Source organism: Diabrotica undecimpunctata, chromosome 8 (genome assembly GCF_040954645.1).
Source record: "Diabrotica undecimpunctata isolate CICGRU chromosome 8, icDiaUnde3, whole genome shotgun sequence".
In the NCBI taxonomy this organism is placed as follows: domain Eukaryota; kingdom Metazoa; phylum Arthropoda; class Insecta; order Coleoptera; family Chrysomelidae; genus Diabrotica; species Diabrotica undecimpunctata.
In genome coordinates this window covers 112,380,857-112,406,496 of record NC_092810.1, presented here as the reverse complement: position 1 = coordinate 112,406,496, position 25,640 = coordinate 112,380,857, and the positions used below count along the sequence as shown (strand labels likewise).

Genomic DNA, 25,640 nt, shown 5'->3' with positions numbered 1-25,640 from the left:
ACCACTTTACTTTCTGGTATCCTACTTGCTTTCCTGTCCGTCTTACCTTTATCTCCGCATTCACTATCAACAGTCGATGTTGACTAGCTACACACTCACCCTTATGTCTTTACAGTTGGTAACGTCTTTTATCTGACTTCCTATACACATCACAAAATCTAACTCACTTTCCCTTCCCCGCCACTATAGGTAACATATTGGTCTTCTGTCTTCATAAAGATCGTTAATGACAGCCAAATCCCATGCCACTGCGAAGTCAATCACACTATTTCGTTTACCATTTTTTATTCCCATCCCCAAACCTTCGTGAACCATTTCTATTCACGCTCCTTCTCTACCTATATGTCCATTCTAATCACCTTCCATTACCCATATCCTTCAATTAATCACCCATTCTAATCACCTTCCATTACCCATATCCTTCAATACAGAAAAAACCAATACCGAACCAGAACCGGTACAAATCCAGCATGAAAATCAAGAATATAAACAGTGCACCTTCCAGGAGCCCCTCAGTTAGTGGCCATTCGCTGGCAGGTAAGGAATTCCAGTGTAGATTTTTTTCAGGTGAGTTTTTAAAAACTTTTAATATTATTATAGTTTATAGGTCAGTTTGTGTATTAAATTAAATACTGAAAAGAAAGTTAGTTGGATTATTGTAATGTAATATAAATAATATATTATAAATAAACTGTATTATTTTCTTCTTCTTCTCAGATTGTTTTGTGTTTTGTACGAAAATCCTAGGTATTTAAAACTTATAACGTGCGTTTCTATTGGTATAAGCATATTGAAACCCTAGCAAATTTGGCGTCAATTTCTTCTCAAAGTCTTTTTGTTAATTTTGGTTTAACATGGTTTTTTTTCTTCTTAATTTTCTAAGGCCTATTAATTTTGTTGAAAGCAAACTTCTGGAGTTCTAAAACTTGGCACATAAGTTTTTCATGGTGTAAGAATAATCTTTTGATTTTGGGATCTACTTGTCTTCTTTTCCTTTTCCTGCATTCTCTCACGTATTTTTAAATCTCTCTTAAAACTTATAATATAGGTTCTATTTGGTGTACGCAAGAACCCTATTGATTTTGGCATCGTCATGTCTTCTTCTTCGTTCTCACTCGTATTCTTACACATTTTTTTTTCAAACAATATTTCGGAAATATAACGGAAAAAATTATTTCAGTTTAGTTAAAAAGGACCAATGAACATGAATAATCAAAGCTGAAAAACAACTACAAAAAACCTGCATAATCTTAGTAAACACGTATTTGCGGTTGCCTATCTTTTTAATAAATTTTATAAATCCTTTTTGAACAAGTTTTGCCATTGTCTTTTTTATTTTTTAAAAATATATACTTAATCATTCACCCTTTTTATTAACTTGTCTCACCTATTATTAGTTGGCTACACCGTACTGATGACGACCAATGAGTCAGAAATACGTATTTACAAAAGATTTCTATTATTGTCCATTTTTCTATTGCATATCCTTCTTTTTACGGATTATTTCCTGTTAATATATTCCCTATAATAAGGTTTAACTTATCTTCCTTTGCCAAATTAAAATATAGATGTCTCCCTAAATACATGTTCGCGTACGGCTTTGGTAAATAGTACTTATTCTGGAATAAAAATCAGTCAGCAGTTCTCGATCCATAGCAACATTCAACACAACAAAAACCATAAAGAAGTCATTTTAAATATATCGAATGTAATGCTTGTAATATTAGAATGTCTTTCCTTGTTAGTTATTTCTCAGATCTACTTTTACCTTATATCTTTGATATATATTTTCTAGTGTCATTCGTTGTGTTTTAATTACGTTGTCACGTTGAATATAATAATATAGGGAAGTTAAAAGGTTTTGTATTCTATTATGTTTGATTATTGGAAATTATTATGTTAAAGTACTTGTTGGTTTTGATGAAGTGGTTTAAGAGTTATTGCATATCGTTTTCGTTGCTTATATAGTACACACTTCTCTGATTTTGTATTACCTTATTTTGAACATTATAAAACAAGTTTTAATTTTCTTCCTAAATTAAAACTCTGCCCCTAAAGATACTCACAGACAGCTGGTAAATGGTATTCTAGCAAAAAGTTTCAGTGATAAGATAAAGAAATTTTGAGTAAATTATTTCCTCTATATAACTGAGTCTTCTATATAACTGAATTTATTTTCTTGTTTGTTAATTTTTCAGCTCTACTTTTACCTTAAATCTTTTATGTATATCTTTGGTATTATTTGTTGCATCATCACGTTGTCACGTTGGACATAATACATGGAAAAGTTTTGTGTTTTATTATGTAAGATAATTGGAAATTTATACCTTATTTAAGGCACTTTCTTTTTATTTCGTCATTAATCACAGACAGCTGGTAAATGGTATTCTAGAAAAAACCTTCAGTGGTAAGCCAGTCGCCGGCGCTCGGTCCACAGCGACATTCGACGCCTAAATGTTTCAGTAGAAACCTAAGACTGATTAACACACTTAATCTTTCTTTTGGAATATCAGTTACCTCGGCTCTTTGTGTAGTGTCTTTTTCATTTTCGAGAAAAATAAAATCTTCTATCTCAAGATAAAGTTGAAAATAATACATGGAAATTAAAAGGTTTTCTGTTTTGTTCTATTTCTCTTCTTCTTCTTTTTATATAGACATGACTGTCTGTTTTTCAATGTGTCTCCAGTAAGTTGCCATTCCATTATTTTCGTGGTCTTCCTACTGATCGTCTTCCTATTGGGGAACCGTCTCTTGCCGTCTTTACTACTCTCTTATAATAGAAGTGGTGTTAAAACTAGTGCATAACAATATTGTTGCTTGTTTCTAAAACATACTTCTCTGATTTTGTATAACCTTATTATAGGCATTTTCTTATTATTTCGTCATTAATAGTATTCAATAAAACAAGTTTCAATTTGTCCTTCTTCCTAGATTAAAAATCTGACCCTATAGATGCTTACAGACAGCTGGTAAATGGTATTCTAGAAAAAACTTTCAGTGGTAAGCCAGTCGCCGGCGCTCGGTCCACAGCGACATTCGACGCCTAAATGTTTCAGTAGAAACCTAAGACTGGTGAAAACACTGAATATTTCTTTTGGAATATCAGTTACCTCGGCTATTTGTGCAGTGTCTTTTTCATTTTCGAGAAAAATAAAATCTTCTATCTCAAGATAAAGTTGAAAATAATACATGGAAATTAAAAGGTTTTCTGTTTTGTTCTATTTCTCTTCTTCTTCTTTTTATATAGACATGACTGTCTGTTTTTCAATGTGCCTCCAGTAAGTTGCCATTCCATTATTTTCGTGGTCTTCCTACTGATCGTCTTCCTATTGGGGAACCGTCTCTTGCCGTCTTTACTACTCTATTTGTTGTCATTCGGTAAGATCTGGTCCTCCGTACTTTAGGAGTTCGTTCAGTATTCTGTCCTCTCCTGGTGATTTTCTATTTTTGTGTTTTGTTATGTTTGAATATTAGACATTATTATGATGAAGTATTTGGTGGTTTAATGGAAGTGGTGTTAAAACTAGTACATAACAATATTGTTGCTCGTTTCTAAAACATACTTCTCTGATTTTGTATAACCTTATTCTAGGCATTTTCTTATTATTTCGTCATTAATAGTATTCAATAAAACAAGTTTCAATTTGTCCTTCTTCCTAGATTAAAAATCTGACCCTATAGATGCTTACAGACAGCTGGTAAATGGTATTCTAGAAAAAACTTTCAGTGGTAAGCCAGTCGCCGGCGCTCGGTCCACAGCGACATTCGACGCCTAAATGTTTCAGTAGAAACCTAAGACTGGTGAAAACACTGAATATTTCTTTTGGAATATCAGTTACCTCGGCTCTTTGTGTAGTGTCTTTTTCATTTTCGAGAAAAATAAAATCTTCTATCTCAAGATAAAGTTGAAAATAATACATAGAAATTAAAAGGTTTTCTGTTTTGTTCTATTTCTCTTCTTCTTCTTTTTATATAGACATGACTGTCTGTTTTTCAATGTGCCTCCAGTAAGTTGCCATTCCATTATTTTCGTGGTCTTCCTACTGATCGTCTTCCTATTGGGGAACCGTCTCTTGCCGTCTTTACTACTCTATTTGTTGTCATTGGGTAAGATCTGGTCCTCCGTACTTTAGGAGTTCGTTCAGTATTCTGTCCTCTCCTGGTGATTTTCTATTTTTGTGTTTTGTTATGTTTGAATATTAGACATTATTATGATGAAGTATTTGGTGGTTTAATGGAAGTGGTGTTAAAACTAGTGCATAACAATATTGTTGCCTGTTTCTAAAACATACTTCTCTGATTTTGTATAACCTTATTCTAGGCATTTTCTTATTATTTCGTCATTAATAGTATTCAATAAAACAAGTTTCAATTTGTCCTTCTTCCTAGATTAAAAATCTGACCCTATAGATGCTTACAGACAGCTGGTAAATGGTATTCTAGAAAAAACTTTCAGTGGTAAGCCAGTCGCCGGCGCTCGGTCCACAGCGACATTCGACGCCTAAATGTTTCAGTAGAAACCTAAGACTGGTGAAAACACTGAATATTTCTTTTGGAATATCAGTTACCTCGGCTCTTTGTGCAGTGTCTTTTTCATTTTCGAGAAAAATAAAATCTTCTATCTCAAGATAAAGTTGAAAATAATACATGGAAATTAAAAGGTTTTCTGTTTTGTTCTATTTCTCTTCTTCTTCTTTTTATATAGACATGACTGTCTGTTTTTCAATGTGTCTTCAGTAAGTTGCCATTCCATTATTTCGTGGTCTTCCTACTGATCGTCTTCCTATTGGGGAACCGTCTCTTGCCGTCTTTACTACTCTATTTGTTGTCATTCGGTAAGATCTGGTCCTCCGTACTTTAGGAGTTCGTTCAGTATTCTGTCCTCTCCTGGTGATTTTCTATTTTTGTGTTTTGTTATGTTTGAATATTAGACATTATTATGATGAAGTATTTGGTGGTTTAATGGAAGTGGTGTTAAAACTAGTACATAACAATATTGTTGCTCGTTTCTAAAACATACTTCTCTGATTTTGTATAACCTTATTCTAGGCATTTTCTTATTATTTCGTCATTAATAGTATTCAATAAAACAAGTTTCAATTTGTCCTTCTTCCTAGATTAAAAATCTGACCCTATAGATGCTTACAGACAGCTGGTAAATGGTATTCTAGAAAAAACTTTCAGTGGTAAGCCAGTCGCCGGCGCTCGGTCCACAGCGACATTCGACGCCTAAATGTTTCAGTAGAAACCTAAGACTGGTGAAAACACTGAATCTTTCTTTTGGAATATCAGTTACCTCGGCTCTTTGTGCAGTGTCTTTTTCATTTTCGAGAAAAATAAAATCTTCTATCTCAAGATAAAGTTGAAAATAATACATGGAAATTAAAAGGTTTTCTGTTTTGTTCTATTTCTCTTCTTCTTCTTTTTATATAGACATGACTGTCTGTTTTTCAATGTGCCTCCAGTAAGTTGCCATTCCATTATTTTCGTGGTCTTCCTACTGATCGTCTTCCTATTGGGGAACCGTCTCTTGCCGTCTTTACTACTCTCTTATAATAGAAGTGGTGTTAAAACTAGTGCATAACAATATTGTTGCTTGTTTCTAAAACATACTTCTCTGATTTTGTATAACCTTATTCTAGGCATTTTCTTATTATTTCGTCATTAATAGTATTCAATAAAACAAGTTTCAATTTGTCCTTCTTCCTAGATTAAAAATCTGACCCTATAGATGCTTACAGACAGCTGGTAAATGGTATTCTAGAAAAAACTTTCAGTGGTAAGCCAGTCGCCGGCGCTCGGTCCACAGCGACATTCGACGCCTAAATGTTCAGTAGAAACCTAAGACTGGTGAAAACACTGAATATTTCTTTTGGAATATCAGTTACCTGGGCTCTTTGTGTAGTGTCTTTTTCATTTTCGAGAAAAATAAAATCTTCTATCTCAAGATAAAGTTGAAAATAATACATGGAAATTAAAAGGTTTTCTGTTTTGTTCTATTTCTCTTCTTCTTCTTTTTATATAGACATGACTGTCTGTTTTTCAATGTGCCTCCAGTAAGTTGCCATTCCATTATTTTCGTGGTCTTCCTACTGATCGTCTTCCTATTGGGGAACCGTCTCTTGCCGTCTTTACTACTCTCTTATCATAGAAGTGGTGTTAAAACTAGTGCATAACAATATTGTTGCCTGTTTCTAAAACATACTTCTCTGATTTTGTATAACCTTAATCTAGGCATTTTCTTATTATTTCGTCATTAATAGTATTCAATAAAACAAGTTTCAATTTGTCCTTCTTCCTAGATTAAAAATCTGACCCTATAGATGCTTACAGACAGCTGGTAAATGGTATTCTAGAAAAAATTTTCAGTGGTAAGCCAGTCGCCGGCGCTCGGTCCACAGCGACATTCGACGCCTAAATGTTTTAGTAGAAACCTAAGACTGGTGAAAACACTGAATATTTCTTTTGGAATATCAGTTACCTCGGCTCTTTGTGTAGTGTCTTTTTCATTTTCGAGAAAAATAAAATCTTCTATCTCAAGATAAAGTTGAAAATAATACATGGAAATTAAAAGGTTTTCTGTTTTGTTCTATTTCTCTTCTTCTTTTTATATAGACATGACTGTCTGTTTTTCAATGTGCCTCCAGTAAGTTGCCATTCCATTATTTTCGTGGTCTTCCTACTGATCGTCTTCCTATTGGGGAACCGTCTCTTGCCGTCTTTACTACTCTCTTATCATAGAAGTGGTGTTAAAACTAGTGCATAACAATATTGTTGCCTGTTTCTAAAACATACTTCTCTGATTTTGTATAACCTTATTCTAGGCATTTTCTTATTATTTCGTCATTAATAGTATTCAATAAAACAAGTTTCAATTTGTCCTTCTTCCTAGATTAAAAATCTGACCCTATAGATGCTTACAGACAGCTGGTAAATGGTATTCTAGAAAAAATTTTCAGTGGTAAGCCAGTCGCCGGCGCTCGGTCCACAGCGACATTCGACGCCTAAATGTTTTAGTAGAAACCTAAGACTGGTGAAAACACTGAATATTTCTTTTGGAATATCAGTTACCTCGGCTCTTTGTGTAGTGTCTTTTTCATTTTCGAGAAAAATAAAATCTTCTATCTCAAGATAAAGTTGAAAATAATACATGGAAATTAAAAGGTTTTCTGTTTTGTTCTATTTCTCTTCTTCTTTTTATATAGACATGACTGTCTGTTTTTCAATGTGCCTCCAGTAAGTTGCCATTCCATTATTTTCGTGGTCTTCCTACTGATCGTCTTCCTATTGGGGAACCGTCTCTTGCCGTCTTTACTACTCTCTTATAATAGAAGTGGTGTTAAAACTAGTGCATAACAATATTGTTACCTGTTTCTAAAACATACTTCTCTGATTTTGTATAACCTTATTCTAGGCATTTTCTTATTATTTCGTCATTAATAGTATTCAATAAAACAAGTTTCAATTTGTCCTTCTTCCTAGATTAAAAATCTGACCCTATAGATGCTTACAGACAGCTGGTAAATGGTATTCTAGAAAAAACTTTCAGTGGTAAGCCAGTCGCCGGCGCTCGGTCCACAGCGACATTCGACGCCTAAATGTTTCAGTAGAAACCTAAGACTGGTGAAAACACTGAATATTTCTTTTGGAATATCAGTTACCTCGGCTCTTTGTGTAGTGTCTTTTTCATTTTCGAGAAAAATAAAATCTTCTATCTCAAGATAAAGTTGAAAATAATACATGGAAATTAAAAGGTTTTCTGTTTTGTTCTATTTCTCTTCTTCTTCTTTTTATATAGACATGACTGTCTGTTTTTCAATGTGTCTTCAGTAAGTTGCCATTCCATTATTTTCGTGGTCTTCCTACTGATCGTCTTCCTATTGGGGAACCGTCTCTTGCCGTCTTTACTACTCTCTTATAATAGAAGTGGTGTTAAAACTAGTGCATAACAATATTGTTACCTGTTTCTAAAACATACTTCTCTGATTTTGTATAACCTTATTCTAGGCATTTTCTTATTATTTCGTCATTAATAGTATTCAATAAAACAAGTTTCAATTTGTCCTTCTTCCTAGATTAAAAATCTGACCCTATAGATGCTTACAGACAGCTGGTAAATGGTATTCTAGAAAAAACTTTCAGTGGTAAGCCAGTCGCCGGCGCTCGGTCCACAGCGACATTCGACGCCTAAATGTTTCAGTAGAAACCTAAGACTGGTGAAAACACTGAATCTTTCTTTTGGAATATCAGTTACCTCGGCTCTTTGTGCAGTGTCTTTTTCATTTTCGAGAAAAATAAAATCTTCTATCTCAAGATAAAGTTGAAAATAATACATGGAAATTAAAAGGTTTTCTGTTTTGTTCTATTTCTCTTCTTCTTCTTTTTATATAGACATGACTGTCTGTTTTTCAATGTGTCTTCAGTAAGTTGCCATTCCATTATTTTCGTGGTCTTCCTACTGATCGTCTTCCTATTGGGGAACCGTCTCTTGCCGTCTTTACTACTGTATTTGTTGTCATTCGGTAAGATCTGGTCCTCCGTACTTTAGGAGTTCGTTCAGTATTCTGTCCTCTCCTGGTGATTTTCTATTTTTGTGTTTTGTTATGTTTGAATATTAGACATTATTATGATGAAGTATTTGGTGGTTTAATGGAAGTGGTGTTAAAACTAGTACATAACAATATTGTTGCTCGTTTCTAAAACATACTTCTCTGATTTTGTATAACCTTATTCTAGGCATTTTCTTATTATTTCGTCATTAATAGTATTCAATAAAACAAGTTTCAATTTGTCCTTCTTCCTAGATTAAAAATCTGACCCTATAGAAGCTTACAGACAGCTGGTAAATGGTATTCTAGAAAAAACTTTCAGTGGCAAGCCAGTCGCCGGCGCTCGGTCCACAGCGACATTCGACGCCTAAATGTTTCAGTAGAAACCTAAGACTGGTGAAAACACTGAATCTTTCTTTTGGAATATCAGTTACCTCGGCTCTTTGTGCAGTGTCTTTTTCATTTTCGAGAAAAATAAAATCTTCTATCTCAAGATAAAGTTGAAAATAATACATGGAAATTAAAAGGTTTTCTGTTTTGTTCTATTTCTCTTCTTCTTCTTTTTATATAGACATGACTGTCTGTTTTTCAATGTGCCTCCAGTAAGTTGCCATTCCATTATTTTCGTGGTCTTCCTACTGATCGTCTTCCTATTGGGGAACCGTCTCTTGCCGTCTTTACTACTCTCTTATCATAGAAGTGGTGTTAAAACTAGTGCATAACAATATTGTTGCCTGTTTCTAAAACATACTTCTCTGATTTTGTATAACCTTATTCTAGGCATTTTCTTATTATTTCGTCATTAATAGTATTCAATAAAACAAGTTTCAATTTGTCCTTCTTCCTAGATTAAAAATCTGACCCTATAGATGCTTACAGACAGCTGGTAAATGGTATTCTAGAAAAAATTTTCAGTGGTAAGCCAGTCGCCAGCGCTCGGTCCACAGCGACATTCGACGCCTAAATGTTTCAGTAGAAACCTAAGACTGGTGAAAACACTGAATATTTCTTTTGGAATATCAGTTACCTCGGCTCTTTGTGTAGTGTCTTTTTCATTTTCGAGAAAAATAAAATCTTCTATCTCAAGATAAAGTTGAAAATAATACATGGAAATTAAAAGGTTTTCTGTTTTGTTCTATTTCTCTTCTTCTTTTTATATAGACATGACTGTCTGTTTTTCAATGTGCCTCCAGTAAGTTGCCATTCCATTATTTTCGTGGTCTTCCTACTGATCGTCTTCCTATTGGGGAACCGTCTCTTGCCGTCTTTACTACTCTATTTGTTGTCATTCGGTAAGATCTGGTCCTCCGTACTTTAGGAGTTCGTTCAGTATTCTGTCCTCTCCTGGTGATTTTCTATTTTTGTGTTTTGTTATGTTTGAATATTAGACATTATTATGATGAAGTATTTGGTGGTTTAATGGAAGTGGTGTTAAAACTAGTGCATAACAATATTGTTGCCTGTTTCTAAAACATACTTCTCTGATTTTGTATAACCTTATTCTAGGCATTTTCTTATTATTTCGTCATTAATAGTATTCAATAAAACAAGTTTCAATTTGTCCTTCTTCCTAGATTAAAAATCTGACCCTATAGATGCTTACAGACAGCTGGTAAATGGTATTCTAGAAAAAACTTTCAGTGGTAAGCCAGTCGCCGGCGCTCGGTCCACAGCGACATTCGACGCCTAAATGTTTCAGTAGAAACCTAAGACTGGTGAAAACACTGAATATTTCTTTTGGAATATCAGTTACCTCGGCTCTTTGTGTAGTGTCTTTTTCATTTTCGAGAAAAATAAAATCTTCTATCTCAAGATAAAGTTGAAAATAATACATGGAAATTAAAAGGTTTTCTGTTTTGTTCTATTTCTCTTCTTCTTCTTTTTATATAGACATGACTGTCTGTTTTTCAATGTGTCTTCAGTAAGTTGCCATTCCATTATTTTCGTGGTCTTCCTACTGATCGTCTTCCTATTGGGGAACCGTCTCTTGCCGTCTTTACTACTCTATTTGTTGTCATTCGGTAAGATCTGGTCCTCCGTACTTTAGGAGTTCGTTCAGTATTCTGTCCTCTCCTGGTGATTTTCTATTTTTGTGTTTTGTTATGTTTGAATATTAGACATTATTATGATGAAGTATTTGGTGGTTTAATGGAAGTGGTGTTAAAACTAGTGCATAACAATATTGTTGCCTGTTTCTAAAACATACTTCTCTGATTTTGTATAACCTTATTCTAGGCATTTTCTTATTATTTCGTCATTAATAGTATTCAATAAAACAAGTTTCAATTTGTCCTTCTTCCTAGATTAAAAATCTGACCCTATAGATGCTTACAGACAGCTGGTAAATGGTATTCTAGAAAAAACTTTCAGTGGTAAGCCAGTCGCCGGCGCTCGGTCCACAGCGACATTCGACGCCTAAATGTTTCAGTAGAAACCTAAGACTGGTGAAAACACTGAATATTTCTTTTGGAATATCAGTTACCTCGGCTCTTTGTGTAGTGTCTTTTTCATTTTCGAGAAAAATAAAATCTTCTATCTCAAGATAAAGTTGAAAATAATACATGGAAATTAAAAGGTTTTCTGTTTTGTTCTATTTCTCTTCTTCTTTTTATATAGACATGACTGTCTGTTTTTCAATGTGCCTCCAGTAAGTTGCCATTCCATTATTTTCGTGGTCTTCCTACTGATCGTCTTCCTATTGGGGAACCGTCTCTTGCCGTCTTTACTACTCTCTTATAATAGAAGTGGTGTTAAAACTAGTGCATAACAATATTGTTACCTGTTTCTAAAACATACTTCTCTGATTTTGTATAACCTTATTCTAGGCATTTTCTTATTATTTCGTCATTAATAGTATTCAATAAAACAAGTTTCAATTTGTCCTTCTTCCTAGATTAAAAATCTGACCCTATAGATGCTTACAGACAGCTGGTAAATGGTATTCTAGAAAAAACTTTCAGTGGTAAGCCAGTCGCCGGCGCTCGGTCCACAGCGACATTCGACGCCTAAATGTTTCAGTAGAAACCTAAGACTGGTGAAAACACTGAATATTTCTTTTGGAATATCAGTTACCTCGGCTCTTTGTGTAGTGTCTTTTTCATTTTCGAGAAAAATAAAATCTTCTATCTCAAGATAAAGTTGAAAATAATACATGGAAATTAAAAGGTTTTCTGTTTTGTTCTATTTCTCTTCTTCTTCTTTTTATATAGACATGACTGTCTGTTTTTCAATGTGTCTTCAGTAAGTTGCCATTCCATTATTTTCGTGGTCTTCCTACTGATCGTCTTCCTATTGGGGAACCGTCTCTTGCCGTCTTTACTACTCTATTTGTTGTCATTCGGTAAGATCTGGTCCTCCGTACTTTAGGAGTTCGTTCAGTATTCTGTCCTCTCCTGGTGATTTTCTATTTTTGTGTTTTGTTATGTTTGAATATTAGACATTATTATGATGAAGTATTTGGTGGTTTAATGGAAGTGGTGTTAAAACTAGTACATAACAATATTGTTGCTCGTTTCTAAAACATACTTCTCTGATTTAGTATAACCTTATTCTAGGCATTTTCTTATTATTTCGTCATTAATAGTATTCAATAAAACAAGTTTCAATTTGTCCTTCTTCCTAGATTAAAAATCTGACCCTATAGATGCTTACAGACAGCTGGTAAATGGTATTCTAGAAAAAACTTTCAGTGGTAAGCCAGTCGCCGGCGCTCGGTCCACAGCGACATTCGACGCCTAAATGTTTCAGTAGAAACCTAAGACTGGTGAAAACACTGAATATTTCTTTTGGAATATCAGTTACCTCGGCTCTTTGTGTAGTGTCTTTTTCATTTTCGAGAAAAATAAAATCTTCTATCTCAAGATAAAGTTGAAAATAATACATGGAAATTAAAAGGTTTTCTGTTTTGTTCTATTTCTCTTCTTCTTTTTATATAGACATGACTGTCTGTTTTTCAATGTGCCTCCAGTAAGTTGCCATTCCATTATTTTCGTGGTCTTCCTACTGATCGTCTTCCTATTGGGGAACCGTCTCTTGCCGTCTTTACTACTCTCTTATAATAGAAGTGGTGTTAAAACTAGTGCATAACAATATTGTTACCTGTTTCTAAAACATACTTCTCTGATTTTGTATAACCTTATTCTAGGCATTTTCTTATTATTTCGTCATTAATAGTATTCAATAAAACAAGTTTCAATTTGTCCTTCTTCCTAGATTAAAAATCTGACCCTATAGATGCTTACAGACAGCTGGTAAATGGTATTCTAGAAAAAACTTTCAGTGGTAAGCCAGTCGCCGGCGCTCGGTCCACAGCGACATTCGACGCCTAAATGTTTCAGTAGAAACCTAAGACTGGTGAAAACACTGAATATTTCTTTTGGAATATCAGTTACCTCGGCTCTTTGTGTAGTGTCTTTTTCATTTTCGAGAAAAATAAAATCTTCTATCTCAAGATAAAGTTGAAAATAATACATGGAAATTAAAAGGTTTTCTGTTTTGTTCTATTTCTCTTCTTCTTCTTTTTATATAGACATGACTGTCTGTTTTTCAATGTGTCTTCAGTAAGTTGCCATTCCATTATTTTCGTGGTCTTCCTACTGATCGTCTTCCTATTGGGGAACCGTCTCTTGCCGTCTTTACTACTCTATTTGTTGTCATTCGGTAAGATCTGGTCCTCCGTACTTTAGGAGTTCGTTCAGTATTCTGTCCTCTCCTGGTGATTTTCTATTTTTGTGTTTTGTTATGTTTGAATATTAGACATTATTATGATGAAGTATTTGGTGGTTTAATGGAAGTGGTGTTAAAACTAGTACATAACAATATTGTTGCTCGTTTCTAAAACATACTTCTCTGATTTAGTATAACCTTATTCTAGGCATTTTCTTATTATTTCGTCATTAATAGTATTCAATAAAACAAGTTTCAATTTGTCCTTCTTCCTAGATTAAAAATCTGACCCTATAGATGCTTACAGACAGCTGGTAAATGGTATTCTAGAAAAAACTTTCAGTGGTAAGCCAGTCGCCGGCGCTCGGTCCACAGCGACATTCGACGCCTAAATGTTTCAGTAGAAACCTAAGACTGGTGAAAACACTGAATATTTCTTTTGGAATATCAGTTACCTCGGCTCTTTGTGTAGTGTCTTTTTTATTTTCGAGAAAAATAAAATCTTCTATCTCAAGATAAAGTTGAAAATAATACATGGAAATTAAAAGGTTTTCTGTTTTGTTCTATTTCTCTTCTTCTTCTTTTTATATAGACATGACTGTCTGTTTTTCAATGTGCCTCCAGTAAGTTTCCATTCCATTATTTTCGTGGTCTTCCTACTGATCGTCTTCCTATTGGGGAACCGTCTCTTGCCGTCTTTACTACTCTATTTGTTGTCATTCGGTAAGATCTGGTCCTCCGTACTTTAGGAGTTCGTTCAGTATTCTGTCCTCTCCTGGTGATTTTCTATTTTTGTGTTTTGATATGTTTGAATATTAGACATTATTATGATGAAGTATTTGGTGGTTTAATGGAAGTGGTGTTAAAACTAGTACATAACAATATTGTTGCTCGTTTCTAAAACATACTTCTCTGATTTTGTATAACCTTATTCTAGTCATTTTCTTATTATTTCGTCATTAATAGTATTCAATAAAACAAGTTTCAATTTGTCCTTCTTCCTAGATTAAAAATCTGACCCTATAGATGCTTACAGACAGCTGGTAAATGGTATTCTAGAAAAAACTTTCAGTGGTAAGCCAGTCGCCGGCGCTCGGTCCACAGCGACATTCGACGCCTAAATGTTTCAGTAGAAACCTAAGACTGGTGAAAACACTGAATATTTCTTTTGGAATATCAGTTACCTCGGCTCTTTGTGTAGTGTCTTTTTTATTTTCGAGAAAAATAAAATCTTCTATCTCAAGATAAAGTTGAAAATAATACATGGAAATTAAAAGGTTTTCTGTTTTGTTCTATTTCTCTTCTTCTTCTTTTTATATAGACATGACTGTCTGTTTTTCAATGTGCCTCCAGTAAGTTTCCATTCCATTATTTTCGTGGTCTTCCTACTGATCGTCTTCCTATTGGGGAACCGTCTCTTGCCGTCTTTACTACTCTATTTGTTGTCATTCGGTAAGATCTGGTCCTCCGTACTTTAGGAGTTCGTTCAGTATTCTGTCCTCTCCTGGTGATTTTCTATTTTTGTGTTTTGTTATGTTTGAATATTAGACATTATTATGATGAAGTATTTGGTGGTTTAATGGAAGTGGTGTTAAAACTAGTACATAACAATATTGTTGCTCGTTTCTAAAACATACTTCTCTGATTTTGTATAACCTTATTCTAGGCATTTTCTTATTATTTCGTCATTAATAGTATTCAATAAAACAAGTTTCAATTTGTCCTTCTTCCTAGATTAAAAATCTGACCCTATAGATGCTTACAGACAGCTGGTAAATGGTATTCTAGAAAAAACTTTCAGTGGTAAGCCAGTCGCCGGCGCTCGGTCCACAGCGACATTCGACGCCTAAATGTTTCAGTAGAAACCTAAGACTGGTGAAAACACTGAATATTTCTTTTGGAATATCAGTTACCTCGGCTCTTTGTGTAGTGTCTTTTTCATTTTCGAGAAAAATAAAATCTTCTATCTCAAGATAAAGTTGAAAATAATACATGGAAATTAAAAGGTTTTCTGTTTTGTTCTATTTCTCTTCTTCTTCTTTTTATATAGACATGACTGTCTGTTTTTCAATGTGTCTTCAGTAAGTTGCCATTCCATTATTTTCGTGGTCTTCCTACTGATCGTCTTCCTATTGGGGAACCGTCTCTTGCCGTCTTTACTACTCTCTTATAATAGAAGTGGTGTTAAAACTAGTACATAACATTCCATTATTTTCGTGGTCTTCCTACTGATCGTCTTCCTATTGGGGAACCGTCTCTTGCCGTCTTTACTACTCTATTTGTTGTCATTCGGTAAGATCTGGTCCTCCGTACTTTAGGAGTTCGTTCAGTATTCTGTCCTCTCCTGGTGATTTTCTATTTTTGTGTTTTGTTATGTTTGAATATTAGACATTATTATGATGAAGTATTTGGTGGTTTAATGGAAGTGGTGTTAAAACTAGTACATAACAATATTGTTGCTCGTTTCTAAAACATACTTCTCTGATTTTGTATAACCTTATTCTAGGCATTTTCTTATTATTTCGTCATTAATAGTATTCAATAAAACAAGTTTCAATTTGTCCTTCTTCCTAGATTAAAAATCTGACCCTATAGATGCTTACAGACAGCTGGTAAATGGTATTCTAGAAAAAACTTTCAGTGGTAAGCCAGTCGCCGGCGCTCGGTCCACAGCGACATTCGACGCCTAAATGTTTCAGTAGAAACCTAAGACTGGTGAAAACACTGAATATTTCTTTTGGAATATCAGTTACCTCGGCTCTTTGTGCAGTGTCTTTTTCATTTTCGAGAAAAATAAAATCTTCTATCTCAAGATAAAGTTGAAAATAATACATGGAAATTAAAAGGTTTTCTGTTTTGTTCTATTTCTCTTCTTCTTCTTTTTATATAGACATGACTGTCTGTTTTTCAATGTGCCTCCAGTAAGTTGCCATTCCATTATTTTCGTGGTCTTCCTACTGATCGTCTTCCTATTGGGGAACCGTCTCTTGCCGTCTTTACTACTCTATTTGTTGTCATTCGGTAAGATCTGGTCCTCCGTACTTTAGGAGTTCGTTCAGTATTCTGTCCTCTCCTGGTGATTTTCTATTTTTGTGTTTTGTTATGTTTGAATATTAGACATTATTATGATGAAGTATTTGGTGGTTTAATGGAAGTGGTGTTAAAACTAGTACATCACAATATTGTTGCTCGTTTCTAAAACATACTTCTCTGATTTTGTATAACCTTATTCTAGGCATTTTCTTATTATTTCGTCATTAATAGTATTCAATAAAACAAGTTTCAATTTGTCCTTCTTCCTAGATTAAAAATCTGACCCTATAGATGCTTACAGACAGCTGGTAAATGGTATTCTAGAAAAAACTTTCAGTGGTAAGCCAGTCGCCGGCGCTCGGTCCACAGCGACATTCGACGCCTAAATGTTTCAGTAGAAACCTAAGACTGGTGAAAACACTGAATATTTCTTTTGGAATATCAGTTCCCTCGGCTCTTTGTGTAGTGTCTTTTTCATTTTCGAGAAAAATAAAATCTTCTATCTCAAGATAAAGTTGAAAATAATACATGGAAATTAAAAGGTTTTGTGTTTTGTTCTTCTTCTCTTCTTCTTCTTTTTATATAGACATGACTCTGTCTGTTTTTTAATGTGCCTCCAGTAAGTTGTCATTCCATCATTTTCGTGGTCTTCCTACTGATCGTCTTCCTATTGGGGAACCGTCTCTCGCCGTCTTTACTACTCTATTTATTGTCATTCGGCTTATATGATCGTTTCATTTATCTCGGCTCTTTGTGTAGTGTCTTTCATTTCCGAAAAAATAAAGTTTTCTAGAATTTTTACTAATTTATTCTAAGCCTTCTAAATATGTGAATTTCTTTTCTTGTTTGGTTATTGTCAGTTCTACTTTTACCTTATATCTTTGACATGTCTTTTGTGCTGTCATTCGTTGTGTTTTAGTCACGTTGTTACGTTTAATATAATATACTGGAAGTTAATTGAGCAGCAAGTTTGCAATTTCAACACTTTTTTTCTTCGTTTTTTATAGAGGCGTTTAATTTCACGTAGATCTTTTATATCGTAGATCAGTCTTTATAATGTTAATACGTTGGCGTGTTGAGGAAGAATGATATCTTTCAAGTGATACCAATTAAATATTTCTATTAAATAAATTAAAAATATAGACAGGTTTATAACACTCTGTTAATTTTTCAGTTAATTTTTTAAAGGCATTATTTTATTTTTTGTAGAAAATTTTAATTTTAGCGCAGTAGATTTGTATCTCGGTAAGTCCAGGTTTTTTAACTCCGCCTACAGGATCATTGACATACTACCTCAATGATCTTGTTGCCGGTCCTAAGCCCGGAAAAAGGAGGAAGGTTCTTGGGTCAGATTAGCACTTTGGCCAAGATAAAAAAACGTTGTCTTTTTTGAAAAAATATTTTTTTTTTTGGTTTTCGGTACAGACTATTTATGACTTATTTTAAAAATTTACGACTCTCAGATCAACGATGTTGCTAAAACATTTTATAGTGAAGAAGTTGCGTGACCAGCGGAAGGCTCTAGTAGTTTTAAAAAGATCAAGAACGATCTAATCGAAAATGGAGACAACATAACGACAGTCAAATTCCAGTCAGCAGATGAGTACTTATGAAAATAATCAGGGAAATGTCCCGTAAAATTGATGAAACTTCTAGTCAAACCAATGAGAAATTAGAAATTTCTAGAAATTGTAATTAGAAATTCGAAAATGTTTACAGTAAAGTCGAGGAATGAATTAAAAAAAGTAAAAACGTTTTCTGGATCAAAATCGAAAGATCAAAACATAAATATGTAAAATTTATTTCTCATTACAATCAATTGTGGTTAAGTCCCATATAATAATGTCAAACCAAAACAATTACAGATTCTTCTATAGTATTTATATAAGCAGTATTCATACTTTTAATTCAATTAAGTCGTGATAAAATCAACAATTAGTGCCACGTTTTAGTATACAGCTGTGTGGTGATTTGAAACCATCAGTTGATTTTTGTCTTCTAAAAATATAGTCGGCAATTGATTTTTGGCGTGAGTTGGCATTTTTTGCAAATCCCCTCTAGTTTTGAAATTACTTGCTCTTATAGTATCTTGATAGACTTTTAGTTTATCAAGCTTCTGTAGAAGGAGCTACTAGACTGCAATAACATTAAGACATTAAGTTACGTATTTTCTGTAAATACTGTATACTACTGTATAAATATAAATATAAATCAAGGTTCTGAAACTACACTGGCCGGCAAAAAAGTGGCCAGTTCTATATTGTATACTCAACATCTTTTTATTTTTAATACAAAAAATGGTCATTACTGCTTGATTCTTTAGCATAATTTATTTAATTAGAAGGCTACAAAAGAAAATAGTGTAATATCGAAACGAATTACAAACAACGGAAATTAAGGGTGAACTTTAACAACATTGTCTTATATCGGGTATTATGCCCTAAAACATCAATAACAAATTAAAATGAAAAGGAACAAATTTTAAATAAAAACATGCTTTTTCACGAAGCTTATTCTTCTTTCTGGCTGGCCTGTTTGACTTCTAATCCTACGATGAAGTTTATCCCAAAGATGTTCGATGATATTCAGATAAGGCTCCAGGTTGGCCATTCTAGAGTATTAATTCCTATTTCCTCTTAAGTAATTTGTTACGATTTTTATTAATTAATATTCATTCAATTGATATTTGTTATTATCATGCATAAAGTCAAAATTGTCTCAATAAATGAACCAAATGGAACTACTGCCTGTACTGCTCGAATTTTTATTTTTGGCAATTTATAGGGTGGCCAGTTTTTTTGTCGTTCAGTGGACCTTCATGTAGCATGGTTAAGCTAAATATTGTTTTTATGGAATTAAACCACAATATTATTGGTTGTGATTGTGATGAAAATCACGTTTTTAATTAACTATTTGAAACCAAATTTCTTCTTCATTTGGAGCTATGTCTGCAAGTCTGGGTAAAATCTCTTCGTGTAGCAAGTCTAAAAACATTTTTGAATTTAAATTTTCCTCATAGAAAAATGGCCCAATAATATTGTGTTTAAATATTCCTAACCAGACATTTATTTTTCGACGATATTGCGTGTGGCTTTCAATAATATCCTCAGGCTTTCCTGTCGACCAAATCCTTTAATTTTGAACATTTGGTTTATTATTGAATGTAAATGTACATTCATCACTAAACAAAATGTTTTTTTAATATTGTCTGTCTGCATTAGCCCTCTCTAAAATTTCATAACAAAAATTCAGCTCGTCACTTAACATCTCTTTTTCTTAGTTCTTGATGACATTGAAATTTATATGAACGGAAATTATTCATTTTCAAAATTTTTAAGACCGTGGAATTATGAATATTAAACTGGTCTGCAATGGTCCGAGAACTTATTTTAGGATTTTCTACAACTGCTGTTAATACATTTATTTAATTTTGATTTTCTAAATTTTTTGGTACCTCAGCAATATTGTTTGTACAGGTACAATTAGAAATCACGGTCTCAGTATTTTCAAAATTTTGTAAAATCCTTTGAATTGTTGAATGACTTGGAATTAGTTTATTGCGATATCTGACGCTAAATAAAGAACTGACAATTCGCTCACTATTACCTGAATAAAACATTTTTATTATTGCTACTTTGTCCTCAACTGAATACATTTTAATCAACTTTATTGTTTTTTAAACAATAAATCACAAAATAAAAATGTTGGCAATTCAAATATTGTCAAATATCAGAAACATCAATATGACCAAACGCAACATGTCATACACATTCTTGCACAGCGTGTGGCCTGACTAAGGGGTGGCCTGAAAAATGTATTATATTCTTGCAAACTTTTTGGAATACGTTTAATAAGTAGAACAATTTTAACATTTGTTTTCAATACATATTTCAGTCCTACAAATAGTTTTTCTTGACTTTTGGTGTAAAAAAATTAGGGAAGCAAGAATTCAACAATTTAGAATTTTCCACTGGGTTTCCTATGGCCCGTTTTATGATTCCCCCCCTGTATTCTCTACATTACTGTGTGAAATGGAGAGCTGGACTCTTATAGAAACACTAATGAAAAAATTGGAGGCCTTTGAGATGAGGATTTACCTAAGAATATTGCGGACAAGTTGGGTTGATCGAATAATAAATGAAATAGTTTTACACCGAATGAAAAAGAGCACAGAAATACTAAAAACAATAAAAATTCGCAAGTTACAATATTTCGGCAGTGAATGAAGCATCCAGAAATATATAACCTGCTACACCTCATAATACAGGGCAAGATCGACCAGGCCGAAGAATAACATCCTGGCTCCGAAATATCGGAGAGTGTTATCAAGAAACATCCGCTAATCTGTTTTGAGTTGCCGTAAACAAAGTTATTATTCTAACAATAAAACAATGAAAACTTTTGTTTTCAAAACTTGCACAAAATTTATTATAATTTATTATCACTACAGCTGTTTCTGTAGAGTGCCTTTCTCAAGTGATTTTGGTATGCGTTAACACTTTATAGTCTTCAACATAATAAGTTGAGGGGGAGAAAACTGTTTGTCTCCAGTTGGTCATTCGGAATTATGTCTGCATTTTTTTAATTTGTTAATTTCCATATATTTTAATAAAGATAGCTTAAGGCCTTTATTTCAAACGCGAAGAACTTGAAATTGGTCATTAAATTTCAAATTCTTAATTTCAAATTGTTTAATTTAAAGTTTTTCTCTTATTTATATCACAAGGTTTTTGTAGTACACTTTTTTTGGATTTTTGTTTTTTATGTTATATTAAAATTATATTTAAATATGTTTGTCCGTATTTCTATCAACATAGCAAAGCTCAGTTGAATATAAATAATAGTGCTATTAAATGGCTTGAGTGATTTAAATACATTGGAGATTCATTAAACAGCAAGTGGGACTGTGTGAAGATCTAGAAGTGAAGATAAGAGTAGCAGCGGCTAGAAACGCCTTCGTTAAATTTGTGGAGGTGCTACTCTGACTAAGCATATATATAAAATCATACTGAGAGCCTGGAATGAGAAACAAATCCCGGAAGAGTGGTGTATTGGGATCGTTTGCCCGCTACACAAAAAGGAAGATCAATTGGAATGTAGAAACTATAGGGGAATAACCCTCCTTAATACAGCATACAAAATATTTTCGAGTATTTTATATGGTCGCCTGAGTGCATATTCAGAGGAGCTTCTTGGCGAATAGCAAAGTGGTTTTAGGCCTGGTCGATCAACAACAGACCAGATCTTTGTGCTAAGGCGAATACTGCAAAAAACCAATGAATTCAATATCGACACATACCATCTTTTCGTAGATTTTAAATCGGCCTATGATAGTGTCCTAAGAAATTTATTGTATGAAGCCATGGATGAATTTCACATCCCCGATAAACTGATAAGATTGGTTAAGGCTACAATGCGTAAAGTTGTTTGCAAAGTCGAAATACAGGGCGAACAATCACAGGCATTTGAAATGCATGTTGGGCTGCGACAGGGAGATGCGCTGGCGTGTCTCCTTTTCAACATAGCTCTGGAAAAGGCGGTCAGGGATGCCCAAATAGACAACAGAGGAAACATTTTTAATAAATCATCCCAAATTTTGGCATATGCAGATGATGTTGACCTAGTTGTCCGCACAACACGCAAGCTAGAAGAAATGTATACCACCTTGTCAAACGCCTCAAAAAATATGGGCCTGCAAGTAAATGAAGATAAAACTAAGATAATGGCATCAACTTTTAACAATAGAGCCAAAAACATCGGCCACCAATTCACGGTTGATACTATCTTTGAAGTGGTGGACAAATGCACATACTAGGGCTCCCTGATCACCAAGGAGAACGTCATGACGGAAGAAATCAAGCGAAGAATAATCCTAGCAAACAAATGCTATTTTGGACTGAGTAGACATCTGAGAAGCAGAAACTTAAGCCAAAAAACAAAAATAACCATATACAAAATCCTTATACAACCAGTGTTGACATATGGGTCTGAGACATGGACCATTTCCAAGGCAGATGAAAACCACCTGCTTATATTTGAACGAAGGATCCTGAGAAGAACCTGAGAAGATGCCAGTGGCATCTGTGAAAATGGTGTTTGGAGAAGGAGGTACAACTACGAGATATATTACAGATATAAACATATATTTGGTGGTAAAGACGTAGTATCCCTTATAAAAATAGGAAGACTAAGATGGGCAGGACAACTGGCAAGATCACAGCACAACAACCGTCCTAGAAGAATCCTTATGTCACAACCTGTGGGAAGTAGAAATAGGGGTAGGCCAAAACTCAGATGAAGGGATGGTGTAGATGAGGATGGTAGAAAAATAGGCGCAGCAAACTGGCAACAGTTGGCAATGGATAGAACTGACTGGCGTAATAGACTTAGGAAGGTCGAGGCTCTTTTATAGGTCTGTAGCACCAATGATGATGACATCAGATATTGATACAACACATAAATGAGACAAAAAGGTTGGATCAACCAAGAAAAATATGATTAGATGAAGCGAAAAAGAACAAATGGAAAATAAAAGTGTTTAAAATTTGAAAGTAAAAACCAAGTTTCAATTACAAATAAATTTAAAAATTTATTATATTCGGTGTTTATAAAGGAAGTTTATATATAATCTTCTGTCGCTATTAATTTAATTTCATATCAAAGACGATACACATAAACTCCAGGCCCCGGCCTATAAACCCCGAAAATAATGTAGGGTTTTTGTCCCTTGGTAATAAATTAAATGCACAATATTGTAAATTTTACCATTATTTATTATATTTTAATGAAATGTTTATCAAAATTTAATTTGGAGAACATATTTATTGAGAAATATAATATTGACTAAACTAAAAAAATAAATACCTCCAATCGTTAACGACTACAGGAAACCTCCCCTGTTCCAATTTGACTTCCAATTCCTCCTGCATCGGGATGACCTGAACGTGTTCTTCAATTTTTTCCGTAAAATCTTTCTCGGGCGTCGTTTGTGTCGATATCGGCGGTTCCATGTTATGCAAAGGTGGTACTTGCATCAACTTTTCTGTTCTATTATCGACAATGCTCCAACAGCATTCATCTGTCGTCGCTGCAAAAAAACGTTATTAGTCTTCAAAGTTTATAATACAACTCGGTATTATGTTCAATGGCGGGTTTGCGGGAAGGTAAGTGGCAGTTATACATCATAAAATTAAAATACATAGTAATAAATTCAAATTGTATTTTTTTCAGCGATAATATCGCAAGAATATTATAAATTTAATAAATATTACTTTTTTATGGAGCTAAATTTCTTAAAAGAAAGTTAGCATAAAAATTTTATTCGGAAAAAATAAAACCATTAGTAATTTGGGAAGACAATTTCACGAATGAAACATAGGAATATTTCACTGCAGATACACATGCTTGAGAAATAAGAAGGAAATAACAAAAACAATTATGTACTTTTGAAATCCCGAATAAATCCCTAAAACCATCCCCAAAATACCAACCGTAAAAGCCTGATTTCCTTAAAAAAAACATATTTACTGGGAGAAGATTTCAAGCAAGTTCATCATCCAGAATTATGCACAGTTAAAGGAACCTTTAATTCACCGAATGCTGATAGAATTTTACATTTTCAGGAGCCTTCAAGCGGCTCTTAAACCACTAAGGTGCCGCCCGCGCAAGTATGGGCTGTAAAAACACTTATGGAAATAAGTTTTTATTTTGTTCCATAAGTTTTATTTATATAATATATAACTATATTTTATTTATATAAGTTTTGTGTCTTCGGAACCCGGAGATCAGTTCAAGCGATCACAGTCTAAGCTGAACTGGTAAACTACGGTGCGGTATAGTCTTATTTCGTTTGAGAATGTGAGTTGTAAGCGCGAAGTAGTCAAAGCTCACGTGCGATGTTGCACATATGATCATAAGATCCATCGCACGTGCATTGCTCGTCTAATCCCAGTCACCACCAACCCTGCGCTTCTTCACTCCTGCTCACTCACGTTGTTGTCAATAGTCGTGCGGTAACAGATATACTTTACCTCCCAGAGTTTCTTTTGATCCTCCCGACGACGTTGTGGTGTGAGGTACATTATAAACTTTAATCGTTTTAGTTTTTGAATATATATTTATTGCTATTTATATTTCTCGGAATTAGATTTTAGGTAAATATTGTGTAGCCGGGGATAGAACTCGAAGTTATGTCTTAATTTTTTTTTTCAGAATAACGTGCTAAACATGGGTTAAAAAATGGAAGATTGTAGAATAAATTAGAGTTTTTAACGAAGCATGGAAATTTTTATATTTTTTTACCGACTTTAAAGGAAAACCGTTTTGCTTGATCTGTAAAAAGAGTATTTCTGTAGTAAACGAATATAACACTAAACGACATTACGATACTTGTTTATAAAGCTAAATTGACCTGTATTAAGGAAGAATTACGACTAACTTTTAAATTCTCACTAAAAAATCAACACAACTCCAAGCTTGTGTCTTTTATCAAGGAATATCAAGCAATCGCCGAAGAAGTGCGTCCGGAGAAACAAAAATTGAAAGTCTTAGTCTTTCCGCTAGAACTTGCATCCGGCGCTCCGAAGATTTAGCGTTAACTTGTATAGACAGCTCCAAAATAAAGCACAGTATTTTGATTGTTTCTCCCTAGTAACGGACGTGTTAGATACAGCACAATTCCAATTATTTGTACGTGGTAAACGCTTACACATATACAAGACGGGACACATACCCAAAGAATGGCTTCTCTCAACTTTTGTAACGATTCCAAAAATCGCAAATGCTAAAGATTGCAATGACTATCGGACAATTGCATTAATGAGCCACACATTGAAAACCTTCCTTAAAATCATACATAACAGAATCCACATGAAATTAGAACAAGAAATAAGTGATTCACAGATGGGTTTTAGAAAGGGTCTAGGAACTAGAGAAGCATTATTCGGAGTCAATGTTCTGACACAACGATGTCTGGATATGAATCAGGACATATATGCTTGCTTCATAGACTTTAAAAAAGCTTTTGACAGAGTTCAACATGAAAAGCTTTTAAGTATTCTTAAGACCAAAAACATAGATAGTAGAGATCTACAAATTATATCGAATCTATATCAAAATCAGAAAGCAAGAATAAGGGTCGAAGGAGAACTGACATTGGAAGTAAGTATACTTAGATGAGTTCGACAAGGGTGCATACTTTCACCACTCTTATTCAACGTCTACAGTGAAGTGATATTTCAAGAAGCTTTATTGGATATTGTGGAAGGTATTTTGGTCAACGGAAATAGCATTAATAATATTAGATATGCGTACGATACGGTCATATTTGCAAGTGACATGGAAGATCTACAGTACATAATACAACATGTATACAATGCATGTGAAAGGTACGGA

The 25,640-nt window shown here is 33.8% G+C and overlaps 1 protein-coding gene across 3 annotated transcripts in view; it reads right to left on the bottom strand.

Annotated features, from left to right (window-relative positions):
• Nucleotides 1-25,640, bottom strand: part of Asx (transcriptional regulator additional sex combs) — a 186,186-nt gene that overhangs the window by 60,977 nt on the left and 99,569 nt on the right. For all 3 annotated transcript variants that reach the window (XM_072540759.1, XM_072540761.1, XM_072540760.1), the window contains exon 6: nucleotides 23,112-23,334. In XM_072540759.1, the coding sequence (XP_072396860.1) occupies nucleotides 23,112-23,334 (223 nt within the window). The remainder of the gene's footprint in view (nucleotides 1-23,111; nucleotides 23,335-25,640) is intronic.